This window comes from Plectropomus leopardus, chromosome 7 (genome assembly GCF_008729295.1).
Source record: "Plectropomus leopardus isolate mb chromosome 7, YSFRI_Pleo_2.0, whole genome shotgun sequence".
Taxonomy (NCBI): Eukaryota; Metazoa; Chordata; class Actinopteri; order Perciformes; family Serranidae; genus Plectropomus; species Plectropomus leopardus.
Window position 1 is genome coordinate 21,750,661 of NC_056469.1, and position 24,906 is coordinate 21,775,566.

The 24,906-nt window shown below is 38.7% G+C and overlaps 1 protein-coding gene across 3 annotated transcripts; it reads left to right on the forward strand.

The window, feature by feature from the left end:
* Nucleotides 1–24,824, forward strand: inpp5b (inositol polyphosphate-5-phosphatase B). Of its 3 annotated transcripts, XM_042489671.1 has the most exons (23): nucleotides 1–235; nucleotides 1,576–1,656; nucleotides 1,990–2,087; nucleotides 2,237–2,266; nucleotides 2,366–2,476; nucleotides 4,269–4,412; nucleotides 10,000–10,090; nucleotides 12,029–12,199; nucleotides 14,602–14,703; nucleotides 14,985–15,099; nucleotides 16,372–16,488; nucleotides 17,533–17,720; nucleotides 18,007–18,118; nucleotides 18,220–18,329; nucleotides 19,617–19,752; nucleotides 20,065–20,175; nucleotides 20,424–20,589; nucleotides 21,579–21,814; nucleotides 21,982–22,089; nucleotides 23,022–23,106; nucleotides 23,421–23,548; nucleotides 23,679–23,790; nucleotides 24,293–24,824. In XM_042489671.1, exons 1-23 carry the CDS (start codon nucleotides 180–182, stop codon nucleotides 24,400–24,402), a joined length of 2,718 nt encoding a protein of 905 aa, XP_042345605.1. In that variant the 5' UTR covers nucleotides 1–179; the 3' UTR covers nucleotides 24,403–24,824. The 3 variants fall into 3 exon arrangements, with proteins under 3 accessions (XP_042345605.1, XP_042345603.1, XP_042345604.1); XM_042489669.1 differs by lacking the exons at nucleotides 1–235; nucleotides 1,576–1,656; nucleotides 1,990–2,087; nucleotides 2,237–2,266; nucleotides 2,366–2,476 and adding an exon at nucleotides 3,084–3,481; XM_042489670.1 differs by lacking the exons at nucleotides 1–235; nucleotides 1,576–1,656; nucleotides 1,990–2,087; ... (1 more) ...; nucleotides 2,366–2,476; nucleotides 4,269–4,412 and adding an exon at nucleotides 6,121–6,376.
* Nucleotides 24,825–24,906: the final 82 nt, after the last annotated feature.

A 24,906-nucleotide genomic window follows, 5' to 3' on the forward strand; every position in this document is an offset into this window, starting at 1 on the left:
AAGAAGACAACATCTGGACCGAAAAGGGAACAATGTCGGATAACACGAGGACCCCGAAGTACCTCTCCTCCTTCTGCTGCGCACTGGGAGACAAATAAGAGGTGTTCCGTGAAACTCCTCCGGGTATTTTCGCCGGGGAAGCGCGTAGCAGAGCAGAAGCTGTCACACAAGTCTCCACCATGGATCAGTCCGTCGCAATTCAAGAGACTTTGGAAAGGGAAGAAAACTGCATCATAGTATCCTTTGCTGCTTTCATGCGCTGTTTTTAATTTTTATTATCAACACTTCAGACGAAGGATTACCTGCGCCAAACTAAACTGAACTAACTCTGTTGAGGAATGTCTGAGCTCTGAGAGAGGCCTGTGAATAAAAGGCTCTGCCACGTGTTTGACATATATCTGGACAAATAATACAACAGTCCTGGGAATGTATTTACAGTACACGCAGTTTTCAGCACGAGGGTCGGTTTAGTCGGGTGTGACTTCTCAAGAATTTGAGCCAGTGTTTGTAGTGAGACCTTTCATCCACACGATGGCGACTTTGTGCCGCCAGGTTTGTCATATTGGCGGAACAAACTTAGAAAAATACCAGTAAAAGTGCATTCAGATGTCACTTAGGTCAAAGTATTAACAGCTTAAAGCATCTAAAGTAAGAGGATTTTTTAGTAGAATTATATAAAATAATATTTGATTATTATTAATGACCACTAACACAAAAGCAACATTTATTGTTGCATGGGGTTGAGGTTTTTAGAATGTCATATATTTTATAATATGGTGAAGCTGTTGATACAAGGCAGTAACTATAATATATACCTAAATTAAAAATAAAACATAGTATAACTAAAATATATATATGTTAATAAATTGCTATGCTACAGAGACGGCCTTTTTATTTTATATTTTTATTTGCACCATTAAAAACAGTAACAAAAAAAACAAAAAAAAACAGGGTGCCAGAGGTTAGAAACCCAACTGGGCTTATAGAAAAATACTTCACTGAAGGTAATACAACAAATTACAAGTCATACAATAAATTACAGTGCTTTGATGCAAAAATATACAACAGGGTCATCAAATAAACAACAAAAAGATACAAAAAACACCCAATATTGACTGCATGGCTACAGCCTTGGGTTAATATGTAATTTACCAATTACTAACTCGTACATAATTATGTCAGATCAATGCTGTAGAGTATAACAAAGCACATTATTTCCTTGTGGAATGAAGAGGAATTAGTATTAAATGGAAATACTCAAGGATAAGCACCTTACCACTACTGTAGGAAACAATCTTAAAACATTGCCTATTGTAGCAAAAAAAATGACTTGGTGTGATGAAGAGCATGTAGCTCGAAACGTCTCTTCGGCAGTAATTGTGTTCAATATTTATGGGAGCATAATCTAATGTGCGGACTTTGTTTCTCTGCTATTGTATTATCTCTTCTCCAGCACCTAGTTTTTTGTCATCTGGATGTGCGTGCGTGCTTTTGTGAACATTTAATATCAAAAAAGGTGCAACTGAACGAACACATGAACACCTTTCCACTAATTCCTTAACTGAGCTGTAAACATGCTGTCCAGTGTGACGTCTTCATGGATGACATCACAGAGAGCAGACTGCTGGGATTGGTGGAGTCTGCAAAAGAGCATGCGTGAGTTTTAAAAGACACTAGAAATTATGTGTAATATGGCTTCTGTGTCTGCAATGCTGCAAAGCTAACAAAGTAATTTTGTAAGGGAGTGACAGCATTATGCAATCCATGGCAACGCCACAAACCGGCCTAAAAATGACCACAGAGTTGCATCAACCTGCCTGACACAGTAACCCAAATTATACGTTGTATGGAAATGGTAGTATTTACTGTCGAGCTGCAAGGCCACTCCTGTACTGGCTTGCACATTTTTTTTATACAGGTGTGTTTTTATGTGTCAAACCCTGCATGTGCCTTCAGACTGCCAAACTAAATCCACCTTTTGTTTCGTAGACTCTTTATTTATACCCATCGAAGGATGGCTATCACTGCTGATGACGTGTCACTGGAGGACATCGTACCCATCTCCCTTGACTTTGCTGTCGTGGAGGGTGAGCTGCCTTCACGTCTTGTTTCTCATTGAAAACACACTGACCGATAAGATCGATGATAATGTGTTCCTCAGCGTACCATGTAACAGCACAGCAGTAATTTCACTAAAGTGACCTGAAACAATTCTCACGTTGCACTCTTTTTTTAGTTTCCTCACCAGAGGAACTTGCAGTTGTGGGTGAGTTGCCCTCATTTCCGCTTAATCATAATGTGCTACAGAAATGATCCACTGCATGAAACTGAACATTTTTTTGCCATGTTTTCCATCCGATTCTAGGTGCCGATACCAAAGTGAGATTAAGCTACCAGGAAGAGGAATTAGAGCTCAGACTTCCTTTTGGGTCCCACTCGCGACTCTTCCTCAGCGAGGTCAACAGAGCGTGGAGTGGTAGGTCAGCCCCCAGATATGTGTGATATTTTTACACAACACCCACCTGTGATTGCTTTTTAGAGGATTTTCACAGCTGTTGAAAATTCCTTGAAACTTTAAAGAAATTTCAAGGAAAAAAAAAACATTAACTTCGATGACATAGGCAAGGATGCCACTGAAAGACATGTGGACACTAATACACATTCAAACAGAGCAGACACATGGACACTCACCTTTTTGCATATGTTTGAGTTTAGTAGTTGATATATTTAGACTTCCTCCTCAGAATAGCGTAGGAGGCACCCACGTATGAAAAAGAACAAATAATCTGCTCCCGCCATCTGTTTGGAGTGAACCCGCTCAGCCAGTCTTCAATTGCCTTGAGGTTACATTATGTGGCCGATTATTAAATACTGTTTTTCTTAAAATATCACCTTATTTTACCTGTGAGGGGGGGTTAAAATACAGAGATAAAAACACAAATACTTTGAGTGACTGTCGGCAGCTGTGTATCACAGCTTCAGCCAATTTTAGAAACCGGTGGTGTCACTTCGTCTGTCAGTGAATAGGTGTGCATGACGCATGGCTGAAGAAAAAAGACAGACGAAGAGAAAAGGGGTGGGGTTTAGATGGTTTACTCTTGTGTAGTTTGTCTTTTTCCACAGTAACCGTTTACACGGGACAGGATAAAAACAGTTTTTCAAGGATCTTCCTTTTCATTACTCCCTTTAACTACTTTTTACTTCATGTATCCTGTGATTTAAAAGGAATGGGCCATTAAAAGAGCAACAGATGATCTGCTTTGTTAGGAATGTGTCACTTTTGCCACTGGCTCACGACTTTTCACGGTGGAAACCCCACAGACACGCGGACCAAGACTGATATGTTTGTGTCACTTTTTTTATGTGGTACTCTAAGATGAGACACAAAGGCTTTTAACCTGGTGAGGGATACCAGTGATGGAAAGATCAAATGACCTGGCACCTGTTGTTGTTACCAGGAAGAGTGCGAAAAACAGTAAAGGTAAGCGGATAAGAGAGCGATATCTTTAAGGAAGTCCAGCACACGTATCTCATAGTCACACTTAAAAAAGTAGAGCATAAAGTGTGAAGGTGGGCTTTAGAACAAGCATGTAAGAGCAAAAAATACAAAGTTTTGAAAATTCCTTTATTTCTTTAGCACATGTGGAGTAGATAAAGAAGCACTGTTGTTAATGAATGAATCTTAGCATTACTGTCGCTCCTGCGTCTCCACTTCTGCCTTAAGACAGCAGAAAATGTGATGTTCAATTCTGCTCTTCACTCATGCAACAACTTATTCTATAACTCAAGTTTTTATTATTTTTGAATGGGTTGGTATATGACAGGTTATCATACCTGATGTGACATTCCTTTGGCGACAATAAAAATAAAATGGCTGCAGAATAAAGGAGAACCGTACAAGAGAGGGCACAACTGAAGTCAAAATCCCCACAAAAAATAAATAATTTGAGATGAAAAGTGATTAATACTGTAAAAAGAAAATTAAAAGTAGGCAGAAGGAGACAGAACAATAGTCATATTTCAGGGTTTTCAGACAGTGTAATGTAATTCCACCCCCCCCACCTAAGTAGCATGTTTTTTGTCAGTCATCCTGGTCAGCATGGATTCATGCGGCCGTTTTTTGTCATATAATTGACCCACATTTTTTATTTCTGGGGTTTTAGTTGATTTCCAGTACTGGAGGATTGTTCTAGCAGCTGCGGTGAACCCAAAAAAACGTATGATGATACAATGATCTTACGCTCTCGTTTTGTCTTCCTTCCTTCCAGATGTTTGCAAGTCTACCACACAGACACCTAAGTTCGAGTGGATCAGCAAGTACCACAGAGCCAACACAGGCCAGGGAGTTGTCAAACAGGCCCTCGCACCTCTCGGCACAACACTCACTAAACTCAACCAGCACCGGAAAACAGGTTTGTCGTCTTAATTCTACTTGAAGGATTTCATAGCCAGTATCTTCACGCTGATAAAACTTGGATGGATTGTAATAAGTCTAACAGTGCTTGTGAGGTGGATGCTCATCTTTATCTTTAGTGTTGACTCTTCCCCTGCATCGATAACCTCACATGGAGAGAAATCTACATGAAAGAGTTGCGTCATAAAACTGGGCGTTTTTGCAAGTGCCACTTCCTTTAAATGCAATTTGCCCAACCTGTGTATGAGCTGAGAGAAATTTACTCAGAGCTGTCAGGGAGTCACACAATATGTTTGACGTGTTGGTTTTCCCTCTATGACACAGACACTACATAGAAAGTTTTTTTCTGGAGCACATAAATTACAATACTGTAAAACAATTTCAAGAGAGGGTAAAACTGTGCGATAAACAAAATAAATTAAAACAACATATAGATATTGAAGTAATAAGTTAGAAAAATGCCATCCTTCACACGGCCGGTTATTAAAAGCTTTGTGAGATGGGTTTCAGACTTAACTTGTCTGACACTGAGGGGGAGTTTGCTCCAAACTGGTGGAGCATACACAGCAAACACATGCTTTCTTTTGACACTTCAGCATATTTGGTTGCCAGGTCAAACAAACAACAGAGTAAAAGTAAAGCACCCTCTAGCTATTAAGTGATATACATAAAAGGCAAACACATACAAACGATCTGCAACAAGATTCCATATGAGCTCTCTGAGTGTCTTGCTGTGAAATGCTCAATTTGCATGCTTTATGTATACAAATATGCATAATTGATCTTACATGTTGATGTCATACAGATGTCATACAAGGTTAAGTTTTTGCATGCTAGATTAGAGCCACGCTATTAATGACATGCATGTTATATGCAAAACATATAATGTAAAATGCAGCGGTGTTGTTAGGCCTGGGCGTCCGAAGCTTCAGCCCTGGATGTTTTATAAAGAGCCATGGATTTAATATACATGCTTTATTTATTTTTCAAAAACAAGAATAGGTCTAATGATAATTTTAAAAAAATGCCCCTCATCTAATAATTTGTCATTCCTCTCAGTCTTGTGCTAAATTAACTTAGCTATATTTGTTAACATATATTTAACTATTTTTCCAACTCTAGTCTACTCAATTTATAATGATAGAATTTGTAAATTAGTATTCTGTACTCAATACTAATTACTAACAACTACTTATATTTTTTTATGCTATTACAATTCATTATTAACTTGGAAAGTAAACAAACAAAAAAAAACAAAAAAGTTTTTAAGGTTAAATAGGGTGCCAATTTCATTTGATCATGTCCTTGGTCCAGGAAATGCTTCAGAGCAAATCCCTCTTTTTTAAATTACCCACACATCCATAAACTGTATTGCACTACATCTGAACTATTTACTGTATTTGCACTATTCTTCCCATAATCCTGTCTATGTACTTTCACTTTGAAAAAAAAGCCTTAAAATAGATTTTGAACATTAAAAAAAAAAAAAAAAAAAAAAAATCCTGGGGAAGGATCCCCAAGACCCCCCAGCCGAGGTCTGGGCTAGGCCCCGTATGCATTCAAATCCTGGAAACGCCCCTGGTAAACTGCAACTAACAAATCTAATGCAATGTACAAATGATGCATTTTCAATTAAAAAAAACAAAAAAACAAAAAAACACAGTTACATAAACAAAGATTGTGTTTACGGAACTTAATTGTCTTCTTGTGGTGCCTGAGCTTAACTTCCTTATGAAATGCTGATGCGATGAAGCGTTTTCAGGTCGCATTTTCTGCATAGTGGATGTGTGTTTGGAGAAAGATACTGTTGGTTCGTTCAGCCTCCTGCCTCTGCAGCAGGAAGGTAAACTCCTCCTACTACAGCCTTAGCATGGGCAGGTCTGACACAAACTGGACATTGCTCTTCTGCACAGAATGCGTTGGAGCGGGGCTTTGAGATGTCTAGGGTGATGAGAGACTCTGGTATGAAACATTTTCCTACATCTTTTTTTCTGTCCTTTTTGAGTTGGTAAGAGGAAACGCCATCGCGTCACTCTGTACGATTCAGTGTACGCTAATTAGCTTCGTAGCTAATGCTAGCGAGTAGTAGTGGTTGTGGTAGTTATTTCAAAGAAGCTATCTTTAGCCATGTTAGCTACAGGGGCCAGTGTCGGGCAGGTGGAATAATTGTTTGTCTTAAATTTTGGTTGAATTAATGTCTGTTGCTGCCTCAATGTCAAGCTACCGTTAATATTAGCCCACATAGACGGTTGGTAATAACGGCTAATGTTAGTCCTGGCTAAACGTTAATGTTGTTGCTATGTCATAGAAACGGACACACCTGTTGGTGTTGCAATACAGTGTTGTAGTTAAACAGAATTGTGCCATTTATTGAGACACTGTTTCTCAATACGCAGCTTAATCTGTGTGCCGTTTTATTTCTGGCTGTTTCTAGATATATACTTTCACTTGCGGCTCATCCTCTAAGCTAAGTTAGCTTGTTAGCTTAAATCAGTTGTCTGTAAACTTTGTTCAGACAGCCTCTCACTCAGATAAAGTTGTTCTCTGTCTGCTGCAAATGTGAGACAAGTCTCTGTCAAACAAATGATCCAAGCGTCTTATTACATTTTTTTTTTAATTTTGCATAATAAGATGTACAGTTGAGAATAAAAAAATAATTTAAGAATTGGTTCCCCTGCAGTTTATTACCCATAATTTTAGATCATGAGAGGAAGTTGTGCAACGCTGAACTTTGAGCAGTTGTAGTTAGAAAAAAAGCTGTGGCTGTTTTAATACAGGAGATTCTCAGAACTGATATGTCTTGACATTTGTGCTGACTTAAGATCCACGGCAGATATAAAGGCGTGCGAAACCATAGTTAGTGAGACTTCATGCAACTTATTCCTCTGTGGTTAAAAATTTAGTTAAGCTCTTTAGCTCATTAGCTAGTTAAGAATACTAAAGCATGGGCAGGAATGTAAAACATGTCATGAAATAACAAAACCCTCATGAGGCCGGGCCTCATTCTGGTGCTTGTTGCATGAACAGTTGCAGGGGTGGTTAAATTGAACAAACTAACTAATGAGAAACACATTGTTGCATTACTTTCTTCAGCAGGTTGCAAACACAGCAATGACCAGTCACTCATATTTTCAGGGACACCATTAGCTGTATTGTTTATCTGAAACTGTCAATATTTTCTGACAATTACCATATGTAAATCTTGTGTCTCAAAATTTGCTTAAGTTCTGTTTTGCGTTGCACCTTGTTTTTACAATGGGAATCTTAGTATTTACGGTACAGTGTTTAGTGTGCCATTGCTGCTGTTCTACTTTTTCCAGCTGAAATGTAGTTCATTGAGAAAAAAACTGTGAAACTCTCGCATATCACTTTTGATTAGGGATGCACAATATTGGATTTTTCTTTTGATATCTTTCAGCTCAATTGCTGATTTTGATAATTGCAAATATGTTTTAACACCTAATTCCTGTGGTGGAATTATCACATTAAGCTTACCCTTAACCTGATGGCTGAACTGGCAGATGCAGACATAATATTCAATGCTTTTCACATTGTACACATTAACCTGGCAAACAGGAAAGCGGCTTTAACCTTTATGTTATGGGTAAAAAATGCCATATTTATTTCCATGTAACACATTTAAACGAAACTGTAAAAATTATCCTAATTTAACAGATTGGTATGACCCTCTCCCTGAGACAATCCTGACAATAGTCAAAACCAGGACAAATTGGACATATTTCAACCAATTAAAGTTGCATAAAGAAAGCTTCATCTTATCAGTCATACTCGTAGATATTTCATTTTAAAGCCGATATCTGCCTGATAATATCATGCATCCCTACTTTTGATCCACCTGCTATTCTAGCAGATTAGAATAAGCATTTTAAACTTACTGTACCTTAAGGTTATTGATACAAACTAATATCACCTATAATGGGTTATGGTTTATCAATCAATATGAGTCCTTGCAGTCCAAGGGTTGTTAATACTCATGATCTCTTTTATTTAACAATGAAAACTCTTATCAATTGAAGTTTTTGCCATGCATGCACATGGAGATTTTCTAAAATATAACATGCCTATGCACATTTTCAAAAGCATCTCTCAGTTTGCTGGTGTTTTTCTTAGGCAAACACCAGGCCATCTTCTCTTCTGTTTCTTATTCTAACAAACAACAATAACACTGATCTTATATTTAAACATCAATTAAAGCCTTTGGGAATTTTTTTTGAAATGTTGCTTATGGTCAGCTCTGTGTAGCCTTACCCTTTTTTTTCTTTAAAGAATGTACAAAATGTAACAAGCAGTGTAAGCATTTCTGACATGTCTTTCCAGAGTCTGGTCACATAAGTCACAACCTGTTTTCTTAATAAAGTTAGAGTAATGAGAACATTTCCTTTGTAAAACATGGATGAAGCAAAAAATAATGTCACATGCCAATTGTGGTCATCGTGAAAAAATCAATAGAATTTTTTGTTATAATTGACCGAAGTGCTGCGTTTGACACAGCTGCGACAAAACTCACACCTTTCTAATAGAAGTTGTGCTTTGGGTCTGGCAAAGCTTTGTCAGTCAGTCTTTAATTTGCATTGTTAAGTCGGATATATTTTTAGATAGCCCAATCCCTTTTGTTTCACAGGTTTACCTCCTTGTTTTATTTCCTTATCTCTGTGAACTTGTTTTGAAAATATATATTTTTAGTAACTTAAAAGTATGGTTGATATCCATGTCCAGTCAGATAAAGTCGGTTTAATTCAGCTACAGTGTTTAGTAGTGAAAGTTGCGCACAAACAGATCATAAAACAAATGCATTGCAGGTTGTGATCCCTTTTTAAGAGCAAAAGTGGCTCTTATTGTGCCAAGTAGAGGTCATGTTAATAAAAAGATTACAAGAAAAGAAGCTTATTTATTTATCTCATCTTTTGGGTCATTAGGCGGTGTTGTTGGTCAGGTGCACTCCTAATGTAGTCTGCTATAACTTTGTAGAGTTAAATTTCCTGCTCAGAGAAAGTGGCTTTTCCTTTCAGAGCAGCCAGCTGTGTTCCCTGCCAAGCTGCAGGAGACAGGGGCCATGCTGTCTCATACTTCACACTCGCCCATTAAATCCAGCTACTTAGGATGCAATAACTGTAACCAACTGCAAAAGGCAGCCTCGGCCAATTGACCACAACAACTGAACCCTGACTTGGCACTTTTATGATTGACTTGCGTGTTACTGTGTGTTTGTTTTTAGTCATAATTAGCTTTAATTTATTCTCCATATCAGTTAGAAAAGACTTGAATATGGATTTGCACAGGGTTGGGTTTCTTCTCATTAGGTTGTCAATACCTAGGGCAGAGTTTGAGATAATGCTGATGGGAAGGTCTCCCGGCAGCTAGAAAGACACGTTGTCACATAGTCTTAACTGGCAACCTGCAAATAGTATATAAGTTTGTGATTTAAAGTACAGGCAGTTCTGATCAATTATGCAGAACTGTGGTATAATGCCATTATTTACCTTTATGCTCTGTGTTTAACCTTGTAAACAAGAGATCTAAACAAACACTTAATATTACTTTTCTCTCCCGCTCTTCCTAAATAGAGAAATCATCAGACAAAAAAGGAACTTCGGAAAAGGAGAAAGGGTCAAACAGTGGCACGCAGAGGTCCAAAGCACACTCCAGCCCAGAGAGGTAAGGCCTTGTATCAGTTCACATGTGGGAACTCTCAATAACAAACTGTATACACGACAGTGTCTTTTATACAGTAGTAGAGAAAGTCATAGAGTTAAGCAACAGTTTATGACAGGCCATGATATGTTGTGCTCATATCACAGTTAAGGGGTGTTTTACGGCCAATACAAATCTATATCAGTTGTGATATAATCATATCACGGCCTGGAGTGAGCTATTGCTTTTACAAAATGGTTTTCCATTTCACTATGAAATTTATAGATGGCTTCTAATTTTAGACATATTAAAAAAAACAAGATCCTGGAGTCTGACATTATGCAGACAACCATGGGGGGGTGAAACAAGGGACTTCACCTTAAGGTTAAATAATCATCATGTTTATGCTTTGATTATATGCAATCTCAAACCATAACGCATTGGTGTTTTTTTCTACATTTTCTTTAAGTATTTGTAAAACATTGTTCTTACAAAGAAATCGACCGCCCCCGCTGCCTGCACAAAATGCAGGACAATTGCTGTGCAATATATTAGCTTTTTTATTTATCACCCTGTAGTTCCTCCGCCACACTTTTACCGTGGGTACACTGCGTCGCTCAGAGGAGAGCGGACAGCATTTGCGTAGATTTACCTTCGGAGAATGACTGAAGTAACTCGAATTCAGCCAGGTGATTTTCCCCCTGAAGATATGCACTGCTCAGTCTACTCCTCCACAATTATACCCAAACAGAGGTCAAAGTGGACCTTTAAATGTTTCTATTTTGTAGCAGTTTGCTAGCTAACTTGTTTTTTACGCTAAACTTGTTATCACCTCATGTGCAGAATTTGCCTGATATCAGCAGAATTGTTAACTTGTTACAGTCTGTTTCAACTCCGTGGAGTGGGCGGATTCAGGTGTGACACCCAGGCAAACATGGAGTGATCCTAAATTGTGTAAAGGAAGTACAAGTCATTGCCATTGTGTGGTTGTTACACTATGGCTAACGACTAATCAGTTTGCGTGTTTGTTTTTGTTTACACATTTTCAGTGTTACCCACCAAAATGTGTTGTTTGTATCCATGAGGCATAACAAAAACATTGAAGGCAATTCCTTCTTCATAAAACATGCACATTTTTGTTGTTAAAATATTTAGAAACATACAGTATTTATAGCCACTATTACCGTCTATCTGCATTCCTCTTTCCTGCCTTTTGTCGGTGTACTTCTGTGTTTCTTGGTGCATTACCGCAATCTTAAGATGAGTGCGCTTATCTAGTGTGAAACCACAGTCTTTACCATTTGTACAGCTGCGTAAAGCCTAAAACATATACTATGTACTAAGTATAAGTAGATAAAAAAGCAGAATTACAGTAATTTGAGTACTTTCCTCCACCTGTCTCACAACAGATAGTGTGTACGTGTCTGGCAGCAGCTTGGCAAATAGTGATTATTGAAAGTTATTAAAGTATAAAATGCTAATTTGTTCCTTGGAGATGTTTAACCTGGAAGCCTCTGCTGACACTTTTGGAATGAACGCCAATACTGGAAGATTGAGTTTCGTTACAGCATATTCCTGGAAGATTACAGGGTCCAGGCATATTAGATTTCTTCCTCTCCCCTCCGTCTCATTCCATATTGACAGCATGGAAATAGAGCTTCACTGCAGAGCCTGGGTTCCTGTTGTCACTGCAGTGATCTACTGTACATTAATCTTAGTCTGGAGCAGAGTGTAATACCTCTGCTATGCCATAATTTTATGTGCAGGCCATAGGAGAGGTGTTGCTTGATGCAGTTAGGCCGATTTTTAATGTGAACCTATACATACAAGCAAATGAATGCACCGTTTATGTTAATATGTTCCTTCTAAAATCACACCAGAGATAAAAAATGACCCTGTTTCTATCTTGGTCTGTCTCTCACCCCCACGCCTAACTGTTATTTCTCCTCTCCTGGTGTTCAGTCTGGCCATTCCCGGTCGAGAGGACCGGGATGACCTGGTGCGCTCCTCCAGCCATACCCCGTCCAACAAAGCCCAGATACTGGCCATGCCGCAGTTTGTCCTGCGTGACAACCTCATCAAGTGTGAGCTGCGGAAGAATGAGGACCTTTACACTTATCTGGAGGATTTCAGGTAATTAACTCTTGACTGCTTGTTTTAAATCTGTTTAAAATTGTTTGGCTGATAGGTGCAGGCAAAGAACTCGGTGATCATGATTCAGCTGAATAGCACATCACTTTTATCATGGGAAGTCTAACTTCTTACCTCCTTTATATTAACACGTGTTGATACTTGGGTGGGGCTACTTAATAGTTGTGTTGATCTGTACTCTGCTTGTCAGTTGTAAAATAGTCATTGTCGGGGAGACAGTTTGTGCAGGAGCAGTGTGAGCCCACAGTGTAACTATGAGCACAGTTTGGATGGAGAAGCGTTGTGTAAAAAGAATGAGTCAACATCTGTGGGTTTGTGTTTCTGTGTACTTAGCTCTTTGCTAAATTAAGCACCACCGTCTCAGACACTGTCAAGAAATGCACCAATGTAGTGTAATGTAGCTAATCTAGTTTTATATTTATTGTAGAAATGAAGGCCCCTGCAGAGAGATACTTTTAGATAGTCAAACGAATAAAGCATTTGCTGAGTTGGCATCATGTTGCAGCTTTTTACTACACTGCCTCCTGCTGGTAGATCTGTGCCTTAATATTGACACCCATATAAATAATAGAGCAACAAATAAAAAGGAATATTGATATAATGGGAATGGAGAAAGGAATCTTAAATATGAAAAGATTAAAATACAACATCATCAATGATACTAACAAATAAAAAGGGAAATATTCCATACGTTGTGTTAAAACATGCAGAAACATTCATGCTAGTGTAAAATTTTAGAACTGTAAGAACAGGCATTATACATGGCTTTCACAGCATGTTAGCTCAGTGGATGATACCCAAAATGGTCCCGTGTTATTTGTTCTCAGTTCTCATTTCTTTCTGTGTGGAATTTGCATGTTGGTGCAGGTTTCCTCTGGCTGCTCTGGGACATGAAGCTAATGAAGTTAATTGGGAACTCTAAATTAACTCTGGCTGTGTTTGTATTATGTAGCCTGTGTGACTGCCTCCCAACCTCCCCAAGGTATTTCACTACCTTTTGCTCAAAGCATTCTGGGAAGACTCCTGTCCCTGCATGACCCTGAATAGAATAAAAAGCTTAAAGTTGGCCTCTACAGAAACGGCAGTTATACAGAAAAGGATGTGTTGTGCTGGGACATGTGCATTTCCTGTTTTCATCTCGTATTGCGCTACATACTGAGAATGCACTTAATTTCTCTGCTGATGTGCAGATTAGAAAAAAAAGCTCGGGAGATAAGTAGTCCAGGATTATGTTATACAGACAGCTTCAGCGTGTTGCTAGTTGGCTGAGAATGGGAACATAAGGGCAGCAAGTGTTGTACTGTGGGATGACGGTCAGCACTAAATAAGAGCTCTTTGCTGCCCCTGTGCAGCTGCATGAGTGGAGCTGCAGCTGCCTGAAGGTCAAAGAAAAAAAGCTTTTGGATGGAAGGAAGTTGATTTTCAATTTGGACCCGCAGAATAAGTCTCAGTAGGAAGGTAAAAGACAAGGGCTGGGTCCTTTTACCATTTCTCTCAATTTTAGACATCCTTCAGCAAAGAAAGTTGCAGTGGAGCTGCTGAGAGACTTTTTTTATGCTTTAATGTCACTTTCCACTGTAGACTTCTAGTTGTTACTATGTATGAGTGAAAGGTACAGGGTATTCTCAATCACAACTAGTTCTTAAAATGTGTCCAACCAGGTTGGAAATCAAAAGTGTTTATAATGGTAGTTGTTCCAAATGGCTAACAAATAAAGCAAGCAGAGGTGAGGTGAAATGTCAGCCGTCATAGAGACAGAGGAGATGAGATATTGTTCAAATATGGGGATATTATTGCACACATTTCCACACTGTCTCTCTCCTGGAAGACATTTGTAGTGTTTCACTTGGTTGTACACACGAAAAGTGACATGTTTTGTCAAGAAGGAAAAAAAGAGAGCAACAGGGAAGTTAAAACCTTGCCTCCTTTCTCACACCTGCACACCTGGTCAGTCATGGCGTGAAGCTGTTGTGAGTGTTGTATCATAAATTTCAGAAAGTTACAGGAATAATTGGACAGAGATGAAGGATACGGGGTCTGTGTAGCTGTCTGTCAAGCTGTTGTGATGAAAACTGGCTCCTTAATTGAATAGGAACATCGTTGAAAATGGTTGTTCTCATGTAATCTAAATTTAAAAAAAAAAAAAAAAAGAGAACATGAGGTGGGGAGCTCTGCAGTAAAGCAGCAAGGCGCCATCCTAACATAGATTGAGGTCAGTGTTTCACTATTGACTCTATTCAGTTCTGATGTGAAGTGAACAGGAAATTATAAAAAGCAGCCTTCACAGTCTACAAGATAAACTCGAAGTAGTTGGCAAACAAACTGTGGATCTTCACTCCTCTTCTTTTGTGCCAACCTCTCATCTCTCCCCATTCTTTTCTCAGCTTTTTCCTCGGCACATACAATGTGAACGGACAGACACCAAAGGAAAGCCTCCGTCCTTGGTTGAGCTGCACCCTCAACCCTCCTGACATGTACTGCGTGGGGTAAGATACACTCACCCTGCTGGAGAATAGCCTTGCAAGTCTCTGTTTAATCCCATTTCACAGACAGACATGCACTGCTCAAACCTACAACAGATGTATGCAACCATTGATCCTGTTTTAAGTAGAACATGCCCACCCACAGATTCAGCACTATGTGTAATCCCGCCTACGTTTCAGTTTACTAACTTTGGTATTGAAGTGTGGAAAAAGTTTTGAGAATACCATGGAAGCACTGGGAAAAGCTTAAACATCACAGTTGTAGCTTTTGTCATTTCTGATAGTTTTCAGGAGCTCGACCTCAGCAAAGAAGCTTTCTTCTTCAATGACACCCCCAAAGAGTTGGAGTGGACGAAAGCAGTGTCTGAGGCCTTGCATCCAGATGCCAAGTATGCCTTAGTAAGGAAGTCTTTTTTTCTTAAATCATGTTTTCATGCGTTAATATAGTTATCAACCCCTGGTTGGTGTTTGGACTGCGAATGTGTTTTCCAGCTGACCATATACTTCCTGTAAAGCTCATGTCTTTTTAACATGGAGGCTGGTACTGAATTTTGGTTGATTGTGTTGGAAGTGTTCCGTATTACAGTAAACTGTCCGACAGCTTGTGCAATTTCTGCCTGTCGCCACAATAAATAATAACCCACTACATAACACTGTACCATCAGATTATTACACAGGATATTCCTGCAGTCATGATATCCCTGCTTATTTCATGAGCTTAGTCAGGCAGTATATTTTAAGTTACTTTTTGGTCTTTCTCTTTTTCTTCCCCTTACATGCTTTCACCCACTTCTCTTTTCTCAGAGTGCTGACTGGCTTATTAGCTTCCGCCTCTCTTGGCTTGACTGTTTTCTTCTAGTCATTTTGGGGCTTACAGGATGTCTGCAAGTCACGTAGGCAATATAATGACGTGTCATTTCTTCATACACTGTCAATGCTCAGACTAAAGCACACTTGGCTGATCTGTGACTGACACTGCATAGCTCAGCAGGCTGAAAAATAAATGTTTTCACCATCACATCTGAATGTTGATTTGTGTAGGATTGACAGGGAGGGGGATCAAACTATTTTTGCAACTGCTTTATATTCTGTGTCTTTTTTACTTCTGTTTTCTGTAAGTTGGGATGAGACTAGGGCTGGAAAAAAATATGATTGCATTAATTTTTCCATACTGATATTAATCACACTATATAATTTGATAATGCTGTCAGTTTAATATCCTGATAATGACTGAAGCCTGAGGAAAGAAGGTAGACTAGAATAACATAAACATTTAACTGTGCAAACATGGCTTGGTTTAGAATATACATAGTAATGAAAGGATGTTTTGAATATTATCTAAATGTAAACATTTAACCTTGCAAACATGCTTAACAAACAGTACAAGTTAGCCTATGCCTTGTAACTTGCTAAAATAATGGTGTGGTCACTGGGATTGTATCTTCTATGGTGATGGAAAAGATTTTAAGATTTTGAGATATCTAAACCATTTCCAACAAAGTGATGTCAGGCCAATTTCTTCAGCTTTGGAGTTCACTTTAGCATAATAAGCTCCGAGCGGAGAGGCAGCAGGCTGACTGACTGACTGTTGTCACGTGTATTTCCACTGTGGTTTGTCTTCTATTTTCTGCATGAAATGACATTTGTAAATCTACTCATCCTGTGCTGCAGGTGAAGTTGGTGCGTCTGGTTGGCATCATGCTGATCTTCTATGTGAAAAGTGAGCATGCAGAGTTCATCTCTGATGTGGAGGCTGAGACTGTGGGCACTGGCATCATGGGAAGGATGGTAAGGACTGATTTTACAGCTCTTATTCTTTAGCGCACTGGTCCTGTAGATTTACTGGTGGTGTGCACATTAGAAGATATTACATTATGAGCTGTTGGGAAATTTTTAGAACCCCTGTTTCAAGCAAGCTGCCCTTTGAATGGGCAGGCATAGAAGTATAAAAGTGTCACTCATTCCCTTTCCATTCCTCTCTTTGCTCACATACCGAACAGCAGTCCTTAATGTTTCCTGATTCCCTCTCCTTGATCTTGCTTAGTCAGGGATGTGATAAAATCCTTGCAGAGTTTCAACTTCCAGGCATCAGGTGCCAAAAATGTCAAAATTGATTTTTACAGTCAGTATTTTAACCTCACTGTTATTGTCTTTGGTTTCACTTTAAAGGCCTTTCATTGCCATCATAAAATGCATTAGTTCTGACATACAAGAAGGAAGTGTTGAGTTATTATCAGCAGTGAACAGCATTGGATTAGAGCAGCAAATGAGTGAAGCAGAGAAAAGCATTTGGGCTGCTACAATGAAAGTGTTGTTTCATTGCCAGAACAACTGCAGGCAAATACCAAAAAATAAAGGCAATATTATGCTCTAGGGTTTTGAATTCAAAACACTTTCTGGTTACTGCTTTGAACTGTTTTATCTTTAGTGCTTATTAATCCATTCAGTGCTTCATCCAACAGTCCCATCTTAACTCCTCATGTTCTGTTGCAGAATAGATTATTCTTGCACAGAATGTGGCTGTGCTTACTGAGCAGTCCCTGCAGTGTAGAGCAGATGGCTGGCTGGTGACCAGTAGGGGCCTTTGTAAGGTTGCTCCATCCTTCCCTGCAGTAATGAGAGGCTGGTTTATGATCTGCACCAAGAGCCATCTGAAACAAGTGTCAGACTGTTTGCATAATATCGGATTACAGTCAAGCAAAGGAGCTTTTAACTGCATACTGTCAAAAATGTGTTTTCTCAAAGTCTTCTGGCAGGAGATTGTAGTTGTGCTTCTTACATTATTCTGACTGAAGTTCTCTTTCTTTCTTTCAACCAATCATTGATTCGCAGGGCAATAAGGGTGCTGTGGCGATCCGTTTTCGCTTCCACAACTCTGATATCTGTGTGGTCAACTCTCATCTAGCTGCTCACATTGAAGAATACGAGAGACGCAATCAGGACTACAAGGACATTTGCAGTCGTCTCCAGTTTCGCCAGCTTGATCCTACCCAGCCTCCACTCACTATTATGAAGCATGAGTATGAAAACAATTAAATATTATAGAATTTGTCATCAAATGTATTAAGTGCTTTCTTTAGAAACATTGAATAAAGTCATTATGCCACTACATCAAGAAATTGTCATGCAAAACTCATCTCATAAAAATAATGCCTTTTTTGCTTTAAATTCAGATATGCTGGGATATATGTTGAGGATTAGTATGTTATGCTGAAAGAGATAATTCCAAAATTGTATCCAATGTCCAGATGACAATATTTCATCCATATTCATGTTTCTTCTGTCTCTCTGTGTTTCCCTCACCAGTGTGATTTTATGGATTGGGGACCTTAACTACAGGATCAGTGAACTTGACGTCTCTAACGTGAAGGAGCTCATCAGCAAGAAGGACTTTGAAACGTTGCACAGTTATGATCAGGTAATGTCAATGAATGTCTCGTCTTTCTGCTGTTTTAATAGTCTGCACTCATCATTTGTGTTTGTAAATGGTGAAACTTACCAACTCCATGTGGTCCTTAGCTCAAGAGGCAGATCGATGAGGAGGCCGTGTTTGTTGGCTTTGCGGAGGGAGACATTGATTTCCAGCCCACCTACAAATATGACACCGGCTCTGACAAGTGGGATACAAGGTAATCTTATATGAAGGCCTGACTGAAATGCAGAAGGGAGCATTTTGAGTAAAGAGATCATTCTTCAATGATGCGGTTATTTTTATAGTTAAAGTAATCGAAAGGGGAAGTACTCGAACAATAGTTGGGTTTCCATCCAAATGTAGTGCAAATGTTAACCAAATTTTTAGAAAAAAGAGAGAATAAAATACAAATTTATGCTAAATTCTTTTTTTTTTGCATTTCGCAATTTATGCAAATTTTATGCTTTTCTATCCACTACTGGGAGTTGGTTCATTGATAAAAGCAGTGGGTGGCGCTAATTCTCCATGCCAAAGTCTGCAGAAGAGGCCACAACCAGATGAGGTAATTAAAAGACCGCCAGCCAAACCTCAAACAAAGTAAATCATTGAATGCTTAATAACAGAGAGCACACTGGACAGTAGAAATAGAGTTTAGAATTATTATTACAACTATATGCCTTTTGGTGACTGCCCTGTGTGCATACATAAGTGTGTTAAAAACCTCCAGAAATGTCAAAGAAAGACTATAGTTGCCTATGCAACGACTGTATGTTGTTAGTTATTTGCTGAATATGTTTCCATTGCACTAAGTCACATTTACCTTTATCGATACTTAGACTTTTCCATGTCTCCTAGGTGTAAATACTTTCTTGCAATATTTTAAGATTATTTTGAGTTTTTGGTGTTTGGATGGAAACACACCGAATGAAACTATTTGCAAATCTTTATGGATGCTTTCTAGTCTATGAACATACAAACGTCTCTCCATTTATAGACCAGCAATGTCTTTGCATGTGTTCTGCTATTTTAAAACCATGGTATTGAAATACTCCCAAAACAACAACAACAAGATAACATCACAGCAGCATTAATAACAGAAATATGGGGTTCAGGGAGGAAGGCTCATATTGTAAAGTAATGCAAATTATGCAAAAGGGGAAAGGGTTGTTTATTAAGTGAACTCTGCTCATGAGCACTTTTGAAACAGCTTGCCTTGCACAATTCACCTGGCAAACATGTAAAGGGGCTTCTTGCATTGAACCACTTACATTTGCACTTAAGAAATCACTTTACCCACCCTTTTTAATTAATGTTATCAAAAAAAACATCTCTCACAGTTAATTTGGCTCTAAATCGTAGGAGCAGTGTTGTGTGGTAGTTTTGCTCATGCACCTCGTTACCTTTGAGTGATGTATAATCACCCTGTGTATTTGGATAACTTGTAAACTAAAAGATGTTATAAACATGCTTGAGAAATAACCTCTGTCCTTTCTTCTGCATGTAGTGAAAAATGTCGTGTGCCTGCATGGTGTGACCGTATCCTGTGGAGAGGGAAGAACATCATGCAACAGCATTATCAGAGTCACATGGCTCTGAAGACCAGTGACCACAAGCCAGTCAGTTCCCTGCTTGTTGTTGGGGTAAATATTTCAGCCATCCTTTTGGTTTTAATCTTGAATTTCTTTCATTTGGTTTCTTGTTGTTTGAAAAAGATGCAGTGGTACTCCTTTTGACATTTGTACTTACTTTTGAAAAGTGGGGCAGGGGAAGAGAGATGATAATTCAATAAAAAATGCATTTAGATTCAATGTAATCTGCTTGTCAACAGGTTCTTTTTTTTTGCACAGGCCATACCACATACCTATTGCAGTCTTGTCTAAGGGTTATATAACACAGATATTTATGCTGCATTGTTTCTTTGCCCCTTACGTTTTTCTTGTCTGTTCATACAGATCAAGAAAGTAAATGCGGAGGCCTATAAGAAGACCTTTGAAGAAATTGTGCGCAACATAGACAAAATGGAGAATGAGTGTATTCCATCTGTAACCTTATCCAAGCGAGAGGTAAAGTTTCCCATCCCCTTTGGTCCTATTAGAGTGTAATGGGAGCTATAATACCTCTCTGATACACCTTGTAGAATCAATTTCATTCTCATTACCCTTTGATAAATTCAGTCGGTTAACCACAACTAATGAAGCTGTGTATTGATCTTCGGCTGTGAGCCGAATGCAAGTATTTGAAAGATTTGTTTACATGAAATTGAGTAAAGTTTTTCTTTGCTTGCCACATGAACCTTTCCCTCTTCTTTCAGTTCTACTTCAAAGATGTAAAATACATGCAGCACCAGGCAGAGACGTTGAGCCTCTTAAATGATGGGCAGGTCCCGTGTCAGTTTGAGTTTATCCAGAAGCCTAATGAGCCGACATACTGCAAGCCCTGGCTCACAGCCAACCCCCCGAAAGGCTTTATCGCTCAGGGTGAGTAGCACATAAAGTCAGAGTTTTATCACATAGGCACATATTTCATCTTGATAAACATTACTGTTCTGCCTTTAAGGCCCAGACACACATGACAGACATCAAAGAACCAGTGGCGACAAAGCTGACTGATCTGCTGCTTTCCGTCGCCTGTGTCATGGCCAAAATGTTTTACATGAACACACCTCAAAGATTTCAACTAATGGCCATCTAACACGTATGTTCTGCACCTGCGTATGAGGAAATGACTCCATACCAGCAGATGGTGGTAGTCTGTAATCGTCATTAAACCGGAAGACCGTCTTGACGATAGTTAGCCACTTAGCACTTTAACAACACCAATGTCAAAAGATCATAGCATATATAGCGTGTACCAGTGAACAACAACAAAAAACATCCGGAAATGGTACTTCAAAGAGCTCAATGGCTAAAGAAAAATAATTTCACCCCATATAACTAATTTGGTTTGATCTTACTTCTTCTTGACTTTAGTTCTTTTACTTTCCTCACTTCTGTTTGTCTATTCGTGCACTGAACTGAACTGCCAATCAGAGTGGTTATAATTCATTGACGGGCTCTGTTGTCTCTGACGGCAGTTCAGCATGCTAAATCGGTGAGGAAAAAAAGCAGATGAGGGCCAATATTGTGTGACACACTGCAGCAACGAGGGTGATGGATGCTCGCTAACAGCCCAACATTGACTGACGGCCAAATACTGGCTTGGTGTGTCAGGGCCTCAAGGTTTTAGAAATTATGAAGTACCAACATGAACTACGAGGCCAGAACTCGTTGATTTTGACTGACATTGGCAGGCGTTCTGTCTTGGAAGAAGAAATTTAATCACGGATCACAGATATCTTGCTGCTTTACAGATCCTCAGTAACTGCTTGTCGTAACCCTAGCACAGCATTACACAATGGGAGAGCATTTATCAGTTCCCAAATTATGACAGTTCAGCCACTCCCTTACTGTGGGTTTCTCTCATACAGGTGGCTCCGTGGACATTGAGCTTGAGATTTTTGTAAACCGCTCAACAGCTCCTGAACTTAACTCTGGCAAGGAGGAGATCGAAGACATCCTGGTGCTCCACCTGGAGCGCGGCAAGGATTACTTCATCTCTGTGACAGGAAACTACCTGCCCAGCTGCTACGGCTCCTCCATCCATTCACTGTGTCAGCTGAGGGAGCCCATCCAGGACATGCCGCAAGAGACCCTCCGTCAAGTGGTTAGTGCCCCCATGTGCAGAGCAGGGACAGTGTCCTTGAAATACCTTTTCTCCATTCAGGGTTGTCTCATAGCGACAGCAGAGTAGTTTCTTTAGTGTGCAAATTTGACCTTAAAACACTGTTGAGTCCATTTTGACTAAACTGCTTCGTTTGTTCACAATATCAGGCGGAGATGTCTGTGGACGAGAATGCAGCAAACACTGAAAAGCCTCTAGACATTCCTAAAGAGCTCTGGATGATGGTGGATCACTTGTTTCGCAATGCACTCAAACAAGTAAGAAAAATGTGTTTCTTAAGGTTCTATTTTTGTGCCATAATAAAATCAAAGAACACTTTATTCTTGTTTCAAGGTTTATGGTTGCTCTTGGCCTCATTCCAAGCTTTTTGTGTATTTTGTCCTCAGACAAATAAATGAAAGACACTGCATGCCACAAATATTAAGCAGAATATTAAGTTTTAATGTATACAAAGATTCTGGTATGACCCCATTATTTGTGACTGTGGATCCAGTGAAACTGGAAACTGAAAGTTTTGCATGACAGATTTTTTTTAATTGATTTTTTTGAAAAGGGACCATTTACAGTTTAAAACGTAAATGTTACTATATGATGCACTGTACCAGATTATATTTTGCATCTGCAGTCCCATCGCAGGCCAGAACAAAGACAATAACATAATATAATATAAAAATACACCACACGTCAAAATGCCCAGAATTGCACATGATACAAAGTGATGCAAAGAGGAAGACATGAGACACTCTGCAACATGAAAACTAAACCAAAAAGCACATCACACACTAAACACGCAATATAAAGCTACAAATTGTAGTTGCATAATGACAATGTTAAATGTTTCTAAATAAACCAGTTAATGCATCCACATCCATCCTGGATCACAAAAACAAACTGATCCACAGGTCTTTTGTCTGACTTTTCCCTTGAGTGGTTGTGCCAGCAGGCTAAGTAGTTTGTAGAGTTAGTGCATTGATTTGGTGAGGAGAAGTAATCATTATTTTAAAAAAAACTTTGATTCAGTTAATGTAATCATTAGATTGTGGTATTCATTTTAATTATGTCCATTGCAGCTCCACAAGCTTTTTTTTTGTCAGCCCAATTGAAGCTGTTTGTAATTTTTCTCCTTGGCTTAAAAAATGTGCTTCTTTAAGGACATTGAGATGTAATATTAACATTTCTCTATTTGCAGGAAGACATATTTCAGCAACCAGGGCTCCGGAGTGAATTTGCAGAAATAAGGGATTGTCTTGACACTGGCATTCCAGATTCTCTTCGTATCCTTCAACACTATTACCATTATAACCATGGGTTGAAAAAAATGTTTATAGAATATCTGGGTTAAAAATAGTGTAATCCATACATGTTTTCTTGTTTTGTCAACAGTCCTTTTTTATATTACCCTCTCTAATTGTTGAGCAGCTTTGGCCCCATAGTCATTGTTTGATTTCAGAGGTATGCAACAAAAAGTTTGTTCTTTCTAAACACTGCACTGTCTATCTCTTTTGCCTGTCTGGTGGTCAGCCTGCTCCTTTTGAATAAGTCCTGGGATATAACAGAATTATGTCCTTGACTCTGTATTGACTTGCAGCGGGCAGTAACCACTCAGTGGCAGAGGCCTTGCTGCTCTTCCTAGATGCCCTCCCAGAGCCTGTGGTCCCCTACTCCTTTTACCAGCAGTGCCTAGAAAGCTGCTCTAATGCCAGTCAGTGTGAGAAAGTGAGTGAGACAGCTTGCAATTAATCTATGATCACCGTTGATCTGTTCCCAGATGTGTTCATTTAGACAAGTTAGTCTCAGTTTTATTTTTCTTTGTTTTAAATATAATTTTGATTTCTTTTGTCTTCAGGTCATTTCCATACTACCTCAGTGCCATAAAAATGTGTTCAACTATTTAGCTGCCTTTCTCCGTGAGCTGTTGAAGAATTCTGCTAGCAATCGATTAGATGTCAACATCTTGGGTAAGAAAAAGAAGCAGGTTGCACTTCAGTCTCTTTCATTCGTTTATGTGTTGTTATTATTAGAGCTGCCTTGTGCTTTAGTTGGTATGTTAATAAGTGAAAAGAAACTAACAAAGCGATAAAATTTAATGAAAATAGCGTTTAATATTCTGCTCTGCTTATGGCTCAAGGACTGTTTTCACTTTATCTTTTCAATACTTAAAGCAGAGCAGGAAGTTTGTGTATAAGAGAATGTGTGCTCACCCAGCCCTATATAAATATATCTTGAATATGAATAAAATTATAGTAGCAAAGGGGATTGTAGCAACATCTACTGTAAATATGACATATTTAAAATCCTTCTTTTAGGACAGAAAGTCGAAAGTTCCCATCTTTTCTGTCTTGTTGAAACATGCAAAAAATGAAACTGTTAATAAAGGCAACATTTAAAGAAAAAAGGACACCTATTAAACGATGCAGTGTAATGCAATATATATAAATATTCATTTTCTCCTCTGCATAGCCACCATTTTTGCCTCGTTGCTCTTGAGATCACCTGCGAAACAGGATCTTGCAGAAAAGAGGAAGACTCAGGAGTTTTTCCAGCACTTCCTGACCCACAGCTCCTCCTAGATGGAGGACTTCTCCGTCTTGTTCTTCATGCTGAAGTGGAACACTAAAAACTGTACAGTCCAGTATTTGAAATAAAATGTATTGATTTCTTATATTCTTAGATGGCTCTTTGTATAGATATATAGTATAATAACTGTAAGTGACAGTTCTAATAATAATAGTTTGTTTCACACACGATAATGTTTGAGATCTGTTGATGCACAGAGTTTATTATATATGGTTAAGCATCTGTAGAGACCTAACAATTTGTAATGTATGAATATTTTATTTAAAAAAAGATCATTTGTATTTTAATGTTTTTGATCTCAACAGCAACGTATTGTTTTTATATATAAAACTGCTGGAAACAAGGTGTGTGTAAGTGATGATTTTTGCCAGTCACAAGCAAAGAAATTAAAATTAAATGAATATGTTTTTCATTATACCCTTCTCTAAATGCAACGTATACAATCACATTTGCCTCACACAAATAAAAAAGTTTATTTTTTAGGATAAATGGCTTTT